We start from the raw sequence: 17,362 nt of genomic DNA, 5'->3' as shown, positions 1-17,362 counted from the left end.
AAGAAGTAAAGGTACCTTCACACTAAACGATATCGCTAGCGATCTGTGACGTTGCAGCGTCCTCGCTAGCGATATCGTTCAGTTTGACACGCAGCAGCGATCAGAATCCTGCTGTGATGTCGTTGGTCGGGGCTAGAAGGCCAGAACTTTATTTGGTCGCTGGATCTCCCGCTGACATCACTGAATCGGCGTGTGTGACACCGATTCAGCGATGTCTTAGCTGGTAACCAGGGTAAACATCGGGTTACTAAGCGCAGGGCCGCGCTTAGTAACCCGATGTTTACCCTGGTTACCATCCTAAAAGTAAAAAAAAAACAAACGCTTCATACTTACCTTCCGCTGTCTGTCCTCCGGCGCTGTGCTTTCCTGCACTCACTGTGAGCACAGCGGCCGGAAAGCAGAGCGGTGACGTCACCGCTCTGCTTTCCGGCCGCTGTGCTCACAGCCAGTACAGAGAAGCACAGCGCCGAGGACAGACAGCGAAAGGTAAGTATGAAGCGTTTGTTTTTTTTTACTTTTAGGATGGTAACCAGGGTAAACATCGGGTTACTAAGCGCGGCCCTGCGCTTAGTAACCCGATGTTTACCCTGGTTACCGGCATCGTTGGTCGCTGGAAAGCTGTCTGTGTGACAGCTCTCCAGCGACCAAACAGCGACGCTGCAGCGATCCGGATTATCACTGCTTATCACTGTTGTTCATAGTTTGATATAAAATATATATTTGAGTAACATTTATAAAATTCATATGAAAGTTCAATTATGAAATATTAATACATTTTTTTAAAAGCTGGAGTCAGTACATTTCTACCGACTCTCCGACTCCACAGCCCTGCAATCAAGTGCTGTCCACAGGGTATGGCATGGAGTGATAGCCTTCCTTATTCAATATCCCTTTTACCTGGTACAAATATCCCACTTTACAAGCACCAAAGCAACCCCAAACCATCACATTACCTCCTCCATGCTTGATAGATGGCGTCAGGCACTCTTCCAACATCTTTTCAGTTGTTCTGCATCTCACAAATGTTCCTCAAACTTGGATTAATCTGTCCATAAAACTTTTTTCCAATCTTCCCCTGTCCAATGTCTAATAATAATAATAATAATAATAATAAACTTTATTTATTTAGCGCCAACATATTCCGCAGCGCTTTACAGTTTAACAGTTTCAAACACAACAGTCATAAGTAACAACGTTAATACAATAATTAAAGCGAAATAAGACCACCCTGCTCGTGAGAGCTTACAATCTACAATGAGGTTGGGGAGATACAAAGCACAGATGTGTATTTACAATGATGTATTTACAATGATAGTCCAGCCATCTTCAGAGGGTGGGGGATAGATGGAGATAGTGAATGGGCTACACACACACAAACATAAAATGACTTTGATTAGTGAGCGTGGTAGGCCGCTCTGAACAAATGTGTTTTGAGCGAGCGCCTAAAACTATGCAAATCGTGGATGGTCCTAATATCTTGAGGTAGAGCATTCCAGAGGATTGGCGCAGCACGGGAGAAGTCTTGGAGTCAGGAGTTGGAGGTACGGATTAGTGCAGAGGTTAGTCGAAAGTCGTTTTTAGAGCACAGCGGTCGGTTAGGCCGATAGACAGAAATGAGGGAGGAGATATAAGGGGGTGCCGCACTGTGGAGAGCTTTGTGGGTGAGAACAAGTACTTTGAATTGTATCCTGTAATGAATGGGCAGCCAGTGTAACGACTGGCGAAGAGAGGAAGCGTCCGAGTAATGATTAGCCAGATGGACGACCCTGGCTGCTGCATTAAGGATAGACTGGAGAGGGGAAAGTTGAGTGAGGGGGAGGCCAATTAATAGATCGTTACAGTAGTCCAAGCGGGAGAGGATCAGGGCGACAATGAGGGTTTTTGTTGTTTCCATGGTGAGAAAAGGGCGGATTCTAGAGATGTTCTTTAGGTGTAAGCTGCACGAGCGGGCAAGAGATTGTATGTGGGAGGTGAAGGAGAGATCGGAGTCAAACATAACACCCAGACAGCGCGCCTGCTGCCGGGGTGTTATGGTACTACCCACGGAGAGGGAAATGTCAGATTTTGGGAGGCTGGTAGATGGCGGGAGCAGAAGAAGTTCAGTTTTGGAGAGGTTGAGTTTTAGATAGAAAGCGGACATGATGTTGGAAACTGCAGACAGACAGTCAGTGGCGTTCTGTAGTACAGCGGGGGGGTAAGGTCAGGGGATGACGTGTATAGTTGTGTGTCATCAGCATAAAGATGGTACTGAAAGCCAAATCTGCTGATGGTCTGTCCAATTGGGGCTGTGTAGAGGGAGAAGAGAAGGGGGCCAAGGACTGAGCCCTGAGGTACCCCGACAGTGAGAGGAAGAGGAGATGAAGTGGAGCCAGAGAACAGAACACTGAAGGAGCGGTCAGAGAGATTGGAAGAGAACCAGGAGAGAGCAGTGTCCTTAATGCCTAGTGACTGGAACCTAAAGAGTAGAAGAGGGTGGGCAACAGTGTCGAAAGCTGCAGAAAGGTCGAGAAGAATGAGCAGAGAGTGGTCACTGTTACATTTTGCTGTCAGAAGGTCATTGGTCACTTTGAGTGCAGTTTCTGTTGAATGTAGGGGGCGGAAACCGGACTGTAAAGGGTCTAGGAGGGAGTGAGTGGAGAGGTAACTGGTAAGGCTGGAGTATATGAGGCGCTCTAAAGGTACCGTCACACTAGACGATATCGCTAGCGATCCGTGACGTTGCAGCGTCCTGGCTAGCGATATCGTCCAGTGTGACAGGCAGCAGCGATCAGGCCCCTGCTGTGATATCGCTGGTCGGGGAAGAAAATCCAGAACTTTGTTTCGTCGCTGGCTCTCCCGCTGACATCGCTGAATCGGCGTGTGTGACACCGATTCAGCAATGTCTTCGCTGGTAACCAGGGTAAACATCGGGTTACTAAGCGCAGGGCCGCGCTTAGTAACCCGATGTTTACCCTGGTTACCATCGTTAAAGTAAAAAAAAAACAACCACTACATACTTACCTACCGCTGTCTGTCCTCGGCGCTCTGCTTCTCTGCTCTGGCTGTGAGCACAGCGGCCGGAAAGCAGAGCGGTGACGTCACCGCTCTGCTTTCCGGCTGCCCGGCGCTCACAGCCAGAGCCGAGGACAGACAGCGGTAGGCAAGTATGTAGTGGTTGTTTTTTTTTTACTTTTACGCTGGTAACCAGGGTAAACATCGGGTTACTAAGCGCAGCCCTGCGCTAAGTAACCCGATGTTTACCCTGGTTACCGGGGACCTCGGGATCGTTTGTCGCTGGAGAGCTGTCTGTGTGACAGCTCTCCAGCGACCAAACAGCGACGCTGCAGCGATCCGGATCGTTGTCGGTATCGCTGCAGCGTCGCTAAGTGTGACGGTACCTTAAGAGTTTAGAGATGAAGGGGAGATTGGAGACTGGTCTGTAGTTGTTTGTGCAGGATGGGTCGAGAGCGGGTTTCTTTAGTAATTGAGTAATGATAGTGTTTGAAGGAAGAGGAGAAAATTGTAGTTACAGGTCCTTCTCAAAAAATTAGCATATAGTGTTAAATTTCATTATTTACCATAATGTAATGATTACAATTAAACTTTCATATATTATAGATTCATTATCCACCAACTGAAATTTGTCAGGTCTTTTATTGTTTTAATACTGATGATTTTGGCATACAACTCCTGATAACCCAAAAAACCTGTCTCAATAAATTAGCATATTTCACCCATCCAATCAAATAAGTGTTTTTTAATAACAAACAAAAAAACCAACAAATAATAATGTTCAGTTATGCACTCAATACTTGGTCGGGAATCCTTTGGCAGAAATGACTGCTTCAATGCGGCGTGGCATGGAGGCAATCAGCCTGTGACACTGCTGAGATGTTATGGAGGCCCAGGATGCTTCAATAGCGGCCTTATGCTCATCCAGAGTGTTGGGTCTTGCGTCTCTCAACTTTCTCTTCACAATATCCCACAGATTCTCTATGGGGTTCAGGTCAGGAGAGTTGGCAGGCCAATTGAGCACAGTAATACCATGGTCAGTAAACCATTTACCAGTGGTTTTGGCACTGTGAGCAGGTGCCAGGTCGTGCTGAAAAATGAAATCTTCATCTCCATAAAGCATTTCAGCCGATGGAAGCATGAAGTGCTCCAAAATCTCCTGATAGCTAGCTGCATTGACCCTGCCCTTGATGAAACACAGTGGACCAACACCAGCAGCTGACATGGCACCCCACACCATCACTGACTGTGGGTACTTGACACTGGACTTCAGGCATTTTGGCATTTCCTTCTCCCCAGTCTTCCTCCAGACTCTGGCACCTTGATTTCCGAATGACATGCAAAATTTGCTTTCATCAGAAAAAAGTACTTGGGACCACTTAGCAACAGTCCAGTGCTGCTTCTCTGTAGCCCAGGTCAGGCGCCTCTGCCGCTGTTTATGGTTCAAAAGTGGCTTTACCTGGGGAATGCGGCACCTGTAGCCCATTTCCTGCACACGCCTGTGCACGGTGGCTCTGGATGTTTCCACACCAGACTCAGTCCACTGCTTCCTCAGGTTCCCCAAGGTCTGGAATCGGTCCTTCTCCACAATCTTCCTCAGGGTCCGGTCTCCTCTTCTCGTTGTACAGCGTTTTCTGCCACATTGTTTCCTTCCAACAGACTTACCATTGAGGTGCCTTGATACAGCACTCTGGGAACAGCCTATTTGTTGAGAAATTTCTTTCTGGGTCTTACCCTCTTGCTTGAGGGTGTCAATGATGGCCTTCTTGACATCTGTCAGGTCGCTAGTCTTACCCATGATGGGGGTTTTGAGTAATGAACCAGGCAGGGAGTTTATAAAAGCCTCAGGTATCTTTTGCATGTGTTTAGAGTTAATTAGTTGATTCAGAAGATTAGGGTAATAGGTCGTTTAGAGAACCTTTTCTTGATATGCTAATTTATTGAGACAGGTTTTTGGGTTATCAGGAGTTGTATGCCAAAATCATCAGTATTAAAACAATAAAAGACCTGACAAATTTCAGTTGGTGGATAATGAATCTATAATATATGAAAGTTTAATTGTAATCATTACATTATGGTAAATAATGAAATTTAACACTATATGCTAATTTTTTGAGAAGGACCTGTAGGTGAGTTGTGACAACTGGAGAGAGAGACTGGAGGAGATGAGGGAATGGGGTCAGTGGTGCATGTAGTCGGACGAGGAGAGGAGTCTGAAGGCTACTTTTTCTGTGATGGGTTCTGTGTTCTTTTGCCCATATTAATCTTTTCCTTTAATTAACCAGTCTCAGATATGGCGCTTTCTTTGCCTCTCTGCCCTGAAAGCCAGCATTTCGGAGTCGCCTCTTCACTGTAGACGTTGACACTGGCGTTTTGCGTGTACTATTTAATGAAGCTGCCAGTTGAGGACCTGTGAGGCGTCGATTTCTCAAACTACAGACTCTAATGTACTTGTCTTGTTGCTCAGTTGTGCAGCGGGGCCTCCCACTTCTCTTTCTACTCTGGTTAGAGCCTGTTTGTGCTCTCCTCTGAAGGGAGTAGTACACTCCGTTGTAGGAAATCTTCAGTTTCTTGGCAATTTCTCGCATGGAATAGCCTTTGTTTCTAAGAACAAGAATAGACTGTCGAGTTTCACATGAACGTTCTTTTTTCTGGCCATTTTGAGAGTTTAATGGAACCAACAAATGTAATGCTCCAGATTCTCCACTAGCTCAAAGGAAGGTCAGGTTTATAGCTTCTCTAATCAGCCAAACTGTTTTCAGCTGTGCTAACATACGTGCACAAGGGTTTTAACCCCTTCATGACCTTGGGATTTTTTGTTTTTCCGTGTTCGTTTTTCACTCCTCCTCCCAGAGCCATAACTTTTTTATTTTTCCGTCAATTTGGCCATGTGAGGGCTTATTTTTTGCCGGACGAGTTGTACTTTTGAACGACATCATTGGTTTTAGCATGTCGTGTACTAGAAAACGGGAAAAAAATTCCAAGTGCGGTGACATAGCAAAAAAAGTGCAATCCCACACTTGTTTTTTGTTTGGCTTTTTTGCTAGGTTCGCTAAATGCTAAAACTGACTTGACATTATGATTCTCCAGGTCAGTACGAGTCCATAGACCCCTAACATGACTAGGTTATTTTTTATCTAAGTGGTGAAAAAAAAATCCAAACTTTGCTGGAAAAAAAAAAAAATTGCGCCATTTTCCGATACTCGTAGCGTCTCCATTTTTCGTGATCTGGGGTCGGTTGAGGTCTTATTTTTTGCGTGCCGAGATGAAGTTTTTAATGATAGCATTTTGGTGCAGATACGTTCTTTTGATCGCCCGTTATTGCATTTTAATGCAATGTCGCGGCGACCTAAAAAACGTAATTCTGGCGTTTTGATTTTTTTTTTCTCGCTACGCCGTTTAGCGATCAGGTTAATGCTTTTTTTTTAATTGATAGATCGGGCGATTCTGAGCGCGGCGATACCAAATATGTGTAGATTTGATTTTTTTTTTATTGATTTATTTTGATTGGGGCGAAAGGGGGGTGATTTAAACTTTTTTTTTTTTTAATTTTTTTCACATTTTTTTTTAACTTTTTTTTTTTACTTTTGCCATGCTTCAATAGCCTCCATGGGAGGCTAGAAGTAGGCACAGCACGATCATCGCTGCTATGTAGCAGAAATGGAGGTGTGCTGTGAGCGCCGACCACAGGGTGGCGCTCACAGCCACCGGTCATCAGTAACCATAGAGGTCTCAGGACCTCTATGGTTACAATGGAGACGCATCGCCGACCCCCGATCATGTGACGGGGGTCGGCGATGACGTCATTTCCGGCTGCCCGGCCGGATGCGGTAGTTAAATGCCGCTGTCTGCGATTGACAGCGGCATTTAACTAGTTAATAGGTGCGGGCAGATCGCGGTTCTGCCCGCACCTATTGCGGGCACATGTCAGCTGTTCAAAACAGCTGACATGTCCCGGCTTTGATGCGGGCTCACCGCGGAGCCCTGCATCAAAGCAGGGGATCTGACCTCGGACGTACTATCCCGTCCGAGGTCAGATAGGGGTTAAAGGGTATTCTAACCATCCATTAGCCTTCTTACACAGTTAGCAAACACAAAGTACCAGAAGAACACTGGAGTGATGGCTGTTGGAAATGGGCCTCTATACACCTATGAAGATTTTGCATTACAAACCACATGTTTGTTAATGTGGTATATGACTATTCTATAGCTGCAATGTATAGAGTGTATTTCTGAATCATTTAATGTTAGCTTCATTGGAAAAAACTGCTTTTCTTTCAAAAATGGGGAAATTTCTAAGTCACCCTAAACTTTTGAACGATAGTGTAATAAAATGGCTCCTGGAAGATGGGGAGGGGAAACTCAAAACCTAACAATGAAAAACTGACTGCGGTCATATAGGGCTATTATCAATGGTAATGGAGAGCTTTTCACCAAGAGTGACCAGAAAGTAACTGTAGGTCATTTACTAATCAGTGTATTGGGCTTTGTTACATAGTATAAATTTTGTATTGTTCATATTAAGCTTCTGTTTTCACAGAGTCAGGGGAATTTCCTGATATTAACTATGTGGATGCCATGGATTTTTTTTTTTTTTTGTTATTGCTTTGTCATCCATAGTGAAGGCAGGATAAACAGACACAGGCACCAAAGTTCTGCAGTTCCAGAAATAAATTATTGTTAGGCTTCCTTTTATGGGCATAACACGATCATCTGATGCTCCCTTTTCTACATTGTTATAAACTATTATGGTATCACATTCTCTGTCAGCACTGACCTCAACTTATACAGTGTTGGCTAATTTGTTAACTTTTTCTAATTTTTTTTCAGGATTATAATGCTTTTTTTGAAGCAAAGGAAAGTAATACAGTGTCGTCGTTCCTACGGATATAGTCAAACTAAATAACAAAGGTAGTTTTTTTTCTTTTATTTCTTGTGTAAACAGTGTTTTTAAGCTGTTACTTAGTAGACATGAGATTAGTTTATTTCCAGTAACTGCTTAAAGCTGATTTTGGGTTAGGCTACATTCACTCTTCCCAAACATTTCCCAAAGTTGTCCCATTCTCTTTTTGGAGTAGTATGCATGAACAGGTTTAATTCCTGCTCCCTGACCCGAGACATTTATGTAAACTAAAATGGACTGGAAATTATGAATAGTATAAGGCTATGTGCACACGTAGAATGGTCCTCTGCTGATTTTTCCGCAGCGGATTTGATAAATATGCAGTGCAAAAACGCTGCGGTTTACCGCGGTTTTTGTGCAGTTTCCACTGCGGTTTTACACCTGTGGTTTTCTATTATGGAGCAGATGTAAAACCGCTGCGGATTCCGCACAAAGAATTGACATGCTGTGGAATGTAAACCGCTGCTTTTCTGTGCGTTTTTTTTCCGCAGCATGTGCACTGCGGTTTGCGTTTCCCATAGGTTTACATTGTACTGTAAACTCATGGGAAACCCCTGCGGAAACGCTGCGAATCCGCAGCGTGTGCACATACCCTAAGGAGGAGCAGATAAAGAAACTTTGCCCCCAACTCCCTAGAAGTGAGGTAGGATGCCCTCTGAGAGGAGGGAAAGATAGTCTGATTACAGAGAGCTGGGGAGATAAACTAACAGTACTCTGTGCCTTGAGGGAGTACCCACCACTGTGTGATTCCTTAGATATTTTCAAGCAAAGACACTTTATAAGCACAGAGAAATTTATTTTGGAAGTAATATTCAGATTAGTCAGTCTCTGCACCATGGGCGGTCTGCAGCACCATCACTCAGTCAATCTGGTTGCTCAACTACTCTACTGCTTGATTAATCCATTGAAGGGTTTGGAGCCATCACATAAATGTTTCAATATACGAAATATAGTGAACTGTTTAAAGTTATGCCATTTTGATTTTTGGACAAGAAGCATCATAAATCAGTCACTCCCTATAGATAACTTCTTTCTCAAATTCTAGAAGCACTTATGAGAACATGTGAACTCTCTCTCTGGGAATCCAAAATTTGGAGGAGTAACCACTTAACACTGTTTTTAAACACAAAACAACATAATGCTGATCAGCATAATATATTCAGACGTTTTTCAGGGCATTACATGAGCAATCAAGCCTTTTGCAGTTCTAGCATGCAAGGAGGACCAAAATAAAAAGTAAAAAAAACAAAAGGCAGTCTATAAGGGCACATTTTGACGGTCAGAAGAAATAGCAGCACGCCTCCTATCTACTGTATATGTTTATTTAGCACAAGTATTTTATTCAAGAATGGATTAAATGATTCGTTTATGTACTTTAATGATGAAGAAAAAAACCTGTCTTTTGAAAATTAACTAAAGCGACAACTGTTAATTGTGAGCCCATAGATATTAAAGGGGGTCCAATGCCATAGCAGAGTGACAACAGTACCTGTTGCCTCCAAAATGCTTTTTAACTGCAGCTAATAATAATAATAATTATTATTATTATTATATATTTATATAGCACCATTAATTCCATGGTGCTGTACATGAGAAAGGGGTTACATACAGAGTTATAGATATCATTTACAGTGACAGACTGGTACAGAGGAGAGAGGACCCTGTCCTTGCCGACTTACATTCTATGGGATAGTGGGGAAGAGGCAGAAGGTAGGGGGCGAGACGGCAGCTCTGGCAATGCGGCAGAATGGTTATTGCAGGCTGCAGGCTTTCTTGAAGAGATGGGTTTTCAGGCTCCGTCTGAAGGATCCGAGGGTGGTGGATAATCGGACTTGTCGAGGCATGGAATTCCAGAGGATGGGGGATATTCAGGAGAAATCTTGGAGGCGGTTGTGTGAGGAACGAATAAGAGTGGAGGGAGAGTAGGAGGTCTTGGGAGGATCGGAGATTACGTGAGGGAAGATATTGGGAGATTAGTTCAGAGATATAGGGAGGGGACAGGTTGTGGATGGCTTTGTAGATCAGTGTTAGTAGTTTGAACTGGATTCGTTGGGGAATTGGGAGCCAGTGGAGGGATTTGCAGAGGGGAGAAGCAGGGGAGTAAGGCCGGGGACACACACAACGTATAAAAAAGGTCCTTTTTTGATGGACGAGAATCGCACAAATGTTACCAAAACAGTGATCCGTGTGCAGTGCGAGGATGCGATTTTCTCACATGAAATGATCCGTTTGACATCCGTGTGACATCCGTATGGCATCCGTATGGTGAGATTTTCTGACACACTTGCAAAAATGGGCAAATAATAGCCGAGCCTTTCCTGTCACCTGCCCAATGCCTGAGAATTTCTCGCAAGTCACACTGATGGTCTGTGTGCTGTGCTATTTTTTCTCGCCCCCATAGACTTTCATTGGCGATTCTCGGCCGAGATACGCTGACAATCGCAGCATGCTGCCATTTCACTCGGATCCTGAATACGGCCAAGAAAATATCGGATGATAGGAGCTGCCCCATAGATTAACATTGGGACGAGCGCTATGCGATTTTCTATCGCATTGCACTCGTCCGTATTACGGTCTAGTGTGACCCCGGCCTAACGAGGAGAGAGGTGGATTAGCCGGGCAGCAGAGTTGAGGACAGACTAGAGTGGTGCAAGAGAGTTAGCGGGGTGGCCACAGAGGAGGGTATTGCAGTAGTCAAGGCGGGAGATGATGAGGGCATGCACAAGAGTTTTGGTAGATTGTGGGCTGAGGAAGGAACGGATTCTGGCAATATTTTTGAGTTGGAGGCGACAGGAGGTGGCAAGAGTTTGGACGTGCGGTTTGAAGGACAGGGCAGAGTCGAGAGTTACCCCCAGGCAGCGGATTTCAGGTGCGGGAGAGAGCGTGAGGCCGTTTACCATAATAGATAGATCAGGTAGGGTGGAAACGTAAGATGGGGGAAAGATGATGAGTTCGGTTTTGTCTACATTGAGTTTTAGGAAGCGAGAGGTGAAGGAGGATATGGCTGACAGACACTTCGGGATTCTGGACAGCAGAGAGGTGACATCTGGGCCAGAGAGGTAGATCTGAGTGTCGTCCGCATACAGGTGGTACTGGAAGCCATGGGATTTTGAGTTGTCCTAGGCCAAGGGTATAGATGGAAAAAAGTAGGGGCCCTAGGACAGAGCCTTGAGGGACTCCAACAGAGAGCGGGTGGGATGAGACGATGGTGTGGGAGTGGGAAACGCTAAATGTGCGGTCGGAAAGGTCTGAGGAAATCCAGGACAGGGCAAGGTCTTTGATGCCAAGGGAAGAAAGAATCTGTAGCAGTAGGCAGTGATCAACTGTGTCGAAAGCAGAGGACAGGTCAAGAAGGAGGAGGATGGAGAACTGTCTGTTAGCTTTGGCTGTGAGTAAGTCATTAGTAATTTTTGTCAGGGCAGTTTCGGTGGAGTGGTGGGGGCGGAAGCCAGATTGGAGGTTTTCAAGGAGAGAGTTAGATGAGAGGTGGGAGGAAATTTGAGCATGGACATGCTGCTCAAGGAGTTTTGAAGCAAACGGGAGCAGTGATATGGGGCTGTAGCTGGGCATAGTAGTTGGGTCAAGGTTAGTTTTTTTGAGGATGGGTGTGATGGTGGCATGTTTGAAGGCAGAGGGGAAGATACCTGAAGATAGCAATAGGTTGAAGAGATGGGTTAGGGCTGGAATGAGCATGTTAGTGAGGTTGGGGAGCAGGTGGAAGGGGATGGGGTCAAGTGCACAGGTGGAAAGGTGCGATTTGGAAAAGAGGTGAGTAAGCTCTCCGTCAGTGATTTTGGAGAGGGAGGTTATTAGGGAAGGGCAGAGGTCTGGTATATGGAGTGGTTGGGGTGGTGGAACAGTTAGGGTTTGCCTTGTTTGGTCGATCTTGTTTTTGAAGTAGGTGGCAAAGTCCTTGGAAGTGATGAGGGGAGTTGGAGATGGCAGTGGTGAGCGAAGGAGGGAGTTAAATGTGCTAAATAGTTGTTTTGGGTTGTAGGATAATGAAGATACAAGGTTAGTGAAATAGGTCTATTTAGCGGAGGTGAGGGCTAATTTGAAGTCAAATGTAGCTTGTTTGAAAGCAGTGAATTCGTCTGGCAGGTGTGTTTTCTTCCAACACCGCTCCGCAACCCTGGATGCTTGTCGAAGTTTTTTTGTGAGATTATGTCAAGGTTGCCTATTGGTTCGTCGCACTGTGCCATGCATGAGAGGGGGACTGAGTCTATGGCTGATGTGAGGGTGGAGTTATAGAAAGTGGTGGCGCTGTCCATGTCGTGGAGTGAAGATATGGAGGACAAGGGTAGGAGAGTCTGAATGTCTAGATGTGCGAGGTTTCTGCGAGGATGTGGTAATGGCTGGACATGGGGGGCAGGTGAGGAGGACAAGGATGAGAAGGTGAGTAGATGGTGGTCAGATAAGGGGAAGGGAGAGGTTGTGAGATTAGATAAGGAACAGAGGCGGGTGAAGATGAGGTCTAGTGTATGTCTGTCTGTCTGGGTGGCTGTGGGGGACTACTGAGTGAGTCCAAAGGATGAAGCAAGGGCCAGTAGCTTGGAGGCTGCTGGCTGGTGGGTGTCAGTAGGGATATTAAAGTCACCCATGATGATGGTGGGGGATGTCAGCAGAGAGAAAGTGAAGGAGCCAGGTGGAGAATTGGTCGAAGGCAGTGGCTGAGCCCGGTGGTCGGTATATGACAGCCATTTGGAGATTGGAGGGAGCGTAGATACGGACAGAGTGAACTTCGAAATAAGGGAGGGTGGGGGTTTTATAGGGTTGAAGGAACAGTTTTTAGAAAGAAGGATACCCACTCCTTCACCATGTCTGTTGCCAGAGTGAGGAGTGTGGGTAAATTGTAGGCCACCGTACCTCAGTGCTGCAGGCGAGGCCGTGTCAGGGGGCGTCAGCTATAAGGATAATGTATTGATAAATTGCTTTTAAATCATGCCTGGCTGGATTATTGGAAGAGCAGTTACAGGGAGAAAATGAAATTCTATTTTATCTGTAGCAGCTCACTTCAATTAATTGGGGTAGTGCCGAAAGCAGTTGCAGTCACTGATCACTATACAGTGAGTGCGCTGTACTTACACACTATACACATACGCTGCAGAGCTGGCTGTTGATCATTATGCCAGGGAGTAATACAGTCATGGCCAAAAGTATTGACACCCCTGCAATTCTGTCAAATAATACTCCTTTTCTTCCTGAAAATGATTGCAAACACAAATTATTTGGTATTATTATCTTCATTTAATTTATCTTAAATGAAAAAAACACAAAAAGAATTGTCCTAAAGCCAAATTGGATATAATTCCACACCAAACATAAAAAAGGGGGTGGACAAAAGTATTGGCACTGTTCGAAAAATCATGTGATGCTTCTCTAATTTGTGTAATTAACAGCACCTGTAACTTACCTGTGGCACCTAACAGGTGTTGGCAATAACTAAATCACACTTGCAGCCAGTTGACATGGATCAAAGTTGACTCAACCTCTGTCCTGTGTCCTTGTGTGTACCACATTGAGCATGGAGAAAAGAAAGAAGACCAAAGAACTGTCTGAGGACTTGAGAAACCAAATTGTGAGGAAGCATGAGCAATCTCAAGGCTACAAGTCCATCTCCAAAGACCTGAATGTTCCTGTGTCTACCGTGTGCAGTTTCATCAAGAAGTTTAAAGCTCATGGCACTGTGGCTAACCTCCCTAGATGTGGACGGAAAAGAAAAATTGACAAGAGATTTCAACACAAGATTGTGCGGATGTTGGATAAAGAACCTCGACTAACATCCAAACAAGTTCAAACTACCCTGCAGTCCGAGGGTACAACAGTGTCAACCCGTACTATCCGTCGGCATCTGAATGAAAAGGGACTGTATGGTAGGAGACCTAGGAAGACCCCACTTCTTACCCCGAGACATAAAAAAGCCAGGCTGGAGTTTGCCAAAACTTACCTGAGAAAGCCTAAAACGTTTTGGAAGAATGTTCTCTGGTTAGATGAGACAAAATTGGAGTTTACAGGAGAAAAAGAGGCATTCAAAGAAAAGAACACGGTCCCTACAGTCAAACATAGCGGGGGTTCACTAGGGTTTTGGGGTTGCTTTGCTGCCTCTGGCACTGGACTGCTTGACCGTGTGCATGGGATTATGAAGTCTGAAGACTACCAACAAATTTTGCAGCATAATGTAGGGCCTAGTGTGAGAAAGCTGAGTCTCTCTCAGAGCTCATGGGTCTTCCAACAGGACAATGACCCAAAACACACTTCAAAAAGCACTAGAAAATGGTTTGAGAGAAAGCACTGGAGACTTCTAAGGTGGCCAGCAATGAGTCCAGACCTGAATCCCATAGAACACCTGTGGAGAGCTCTAAAAATGGCAGTTTGGAGAAGGCACCCTTCAAATATCAGGGACCTGGAGCAGTTTGCCAAAGAAGAATGGTCTAAAATTCCAGCAGAGCATTGTAAGAAACTCATTGATTGTGGTTACCGGAAGCGGTTGGACGCGGTTATTTTGGCTAAAGGTTGTGCAACCAAGTATTAGGCTGAGGGTGCAAATACTTTTGTCTGGCCCATTTTTGGAGTTTTGTGTGAAATGATCAACGTTTTGCTTTTTGCTTCATTCTCTTTTGCGTTTTTTCATTTAAGACAAATTAAATGAAGATAATTATCTAATATATAATTGCCTAGAATACTACTTCCTGCAATTTGTGCCAACTTCCGTGGCTTTGTCCGGAGCTAATGTCCGGAGCTAATGTCCGGAGATAAGTGACGTCAACAGTGTCCAGTGTCTGATTGGTTGCCGCCTGCTGCGAGCGACCAATCAGAAACGTGCCGTACTGTGACACACTCCGCCGGCCATTTTGGTGTGATTTTTGAATTTTTACCTCACAGCAAGTTTCTACTGCGTGGAGGCGGGCCCAGTGACGTTGCTCTTCAAGCTCCTGCCGAATTTCGTCAAAAAAATGATAATGCCATTTACCAAAACTATATATATTTAGTTGTGAAGTGGTTCAGTGACATTTTCACACCAATTTTGAACTTTTGTCAAGAGCTGGTGAGTGCAGCCATTTTTTGTTCTTTCTTACTATTATTTAATTGTATTATTCTTACATTTGAATAAATAAAGTATATATGGATTCTAGACTCCCGATTCTTTAGAATCGGGCTGCCATCTAGTACCAAATAATTTGTGTTTGCAATCATTTTCAGGAAGAAAATGAGTATTATCTGACAGAATTGCAAGGGTGTCAATACTTTTGGCCATGACTGTAAGATGTATACATATATACACTATTTTGTTTCATTGCATATATGAACAAAGTGGCTTAGCTCAATGTAAGGATTTGTATTTATTCTATTTTTTTTTCTTCCACAGAATGAAGAAATGTAAAAAGCATTTGATGCGTTTAACAGAAAAGAAACACTTAATTCCTGTACAGCTCGATACCATATTGTCACATATTATGCAATCTTGACCCGTTTTTTTTTTTAACAAGTGACTGTGGAATAAAATTCCTTATAGATTCCTTTGTACGGTTTCTTATCAGTTATGTGCATACTGTTTCTTTTCTCTTCAAACCTGCAACTCTTTACCAAAATCTCCTTTTACTTAAAGGGGTTATTACTTTTTTTATTGCTATGATGCTAAGATCTTACAGGCAGATAGTTGCTAACTCCCTGCCTATTCTGCCCAGCTCAGAGCAGTCATAGATCACTCCTGAGTACCTAAATGTGACCATATACACTGTGTTCAGAATTATTAGGCAATTTGTATTTTGATCACATTATACTTTTTTATACATGTTGTCCTACTCCAAGCTGTTCAGGCTTGAGAGCCAACTACCAATTAAGTAAATCAGGTGATGTGCATTTCTGTAATGTGGAAGGGTGTTGTCTAATGACATCAAAACCCTATATAAGGTGTGCTTAATTATTAGGCAACTTCCTTTCCTTTGGCAAAATGGGTCAGAAGAGAGATTTGATGGGCTCTGAAAAGTCCAAAATTGTGAGATGTCTTGCAGAGGGATGCATCAGTCTTGAAATTGCCAAAGTTTTGAAGCGTGATCACCGAACAATCAAGTGTTTAATGGCAAATAGCCAACAGGGTCGCAAGAAGCGTTTTGGGCAAAAAAGGCGCAAAATAACTGCTCATGAATTGAGGAAAATCAAGCGTGAAGATGCCATTTGCCACCAGTTTAGCCATATTTCAGAGCTGCAACGTTACTGGAGTAACAAAAAGCACGAGGTGTGCGATACTCAGGGACATGGCCAAGGTAAGGAGGGATGAAAAACGACCACCTTTGAACAAGAAACATAAGATAAAATGTAAAGACTGGGCCAAGAAATATCTTAAGACTGACTTTTCAAAGGTTTTATGGACTGATGAAATGAGTGACTCTTGATGGGCCAGATGCTGGATCAGTAAAGGGCAGAGAGCTCCACTCCGACTCAGACGCCAGCAAGGTGGAGGAGGGGTACTGGTATGGGCTGGTATCCTCAAAAATGAACTTGTGGGACCTTTTCGGGTTGAGGATGGAGTGAAGCTCAACTCCTAGACCTACTGCCAGTTTCTGGAAGACTACTTCTTCAAGCAGTGGTACAGGATGAAGTCGGTATCGTTCCAGAAAAACATGATTTTCATGCAGGACAATGCTCCATCACATGCCTCCAACTACTCCACAGCGTGGCTGGCCAGTAAAGGTCTCAAAAAAAAAAAAGACATGGCCCCCTTGTTCAACCCCATAGAGAACCTGTGGTCCCTCATAAATTGTGAGATCTACAGGGAGGGAAAACATTACACCTCTCGGAACAGTGTCTGGGAGGCTGTGGTGGCTGCTGCACCCAATGTTGATCGTTAACAGATCAAGCAACTGACAGAATCTATGGATGGAAGGCTGTTGAGTGTCATCATAAAGAAAGGTGGCTATATTGGTCACTAATTTTGGGGGGTTTTGTTTTTGCATGTCAGAAATGTTTATTTCTAAATTTTGTGCAGTTATATTGGTTTACCTGGTGAAAATTAAACAAGTGAGATGGGAATATATTTGGTTTTTATTAAGTTGCCTAATAATTCTGCACAGTAATAGTTACCTGCACAAACAGATATCCTCCTAAGATAGCCAAATCTAAAAAAAAAAAAAAAAAACACTCCAACTTCCAAAAATATTAAGCTTTGATATTTGAGTCTTTTAGGTTGATTGAGAACATAGTTGTTGATCAATAATAAAAATAGTCCTCTAAAATACAACTTGCCTAATAATTCTGCACACAGTGTGTAGTAACAAGGCCCTTCCCAATAGAAAGCAAAACGGAGTTTAGCAGCCAAAGTAAAATAGAAGTAATTAATTGAAACATAAACAATAAAAAGTGGATGTCCTACAGAAGGCTGGAAATACATAGGGAGTCCCAGGGGATCAGACAAAATCAGAAAAGACGAAAAAATGCAGGTGTATAGATAGTAAATAAATAGGTCTTGTA

General features: G+C 44.0%; 1 protein-coding gene across 1 annotated transcript in view; it reads left to right on the top strand.

The window, feature by feature from the left end:
• Positions 1-17,012, top strand: part of SH3BGRL2 (SH3 domain binding glutamate rich protein like 2) — a 98,968-nt gene extending 81,956 nt beyond the window's left edge. The window contains exons 3-4 of the mRNA XM_069726457.1: positions 7,822-7,902; positions 15,261-17,012. Of these exons, the coding sequence (XP_069582558.1) occupies positions 7,822-7,884 (63 nt within the window). The 3' untranslated portion in view covers positions 7,885-7,902; positions 15,261-17,012. The remainder of the gene's footprint in view (positions 1-7,821; positions 7,903-15,260) is intronic.
• The last annotated feature ends 350 nt before the right edge of the window (positions 17,013-17,362 follow it).

The sequence above is a fragment of the Ranitomeya imitator genome, chromosome 5 (genome assembly GCF_032444005.1).
Source record: "Ranitomeya imitator isolate aRanImi1 chromosome 5, aRanImi1.pri, whole genome shotgun sequence".
NCBI lineage: Eukaryota > Metazoa > Chordata > Amphibia > Anura > Dendrobatidae > Ranitomeya > Ranitomeya imitator.
This window is presented reverse-complemented; position numbering and strand designations above follow the sequence as displayed.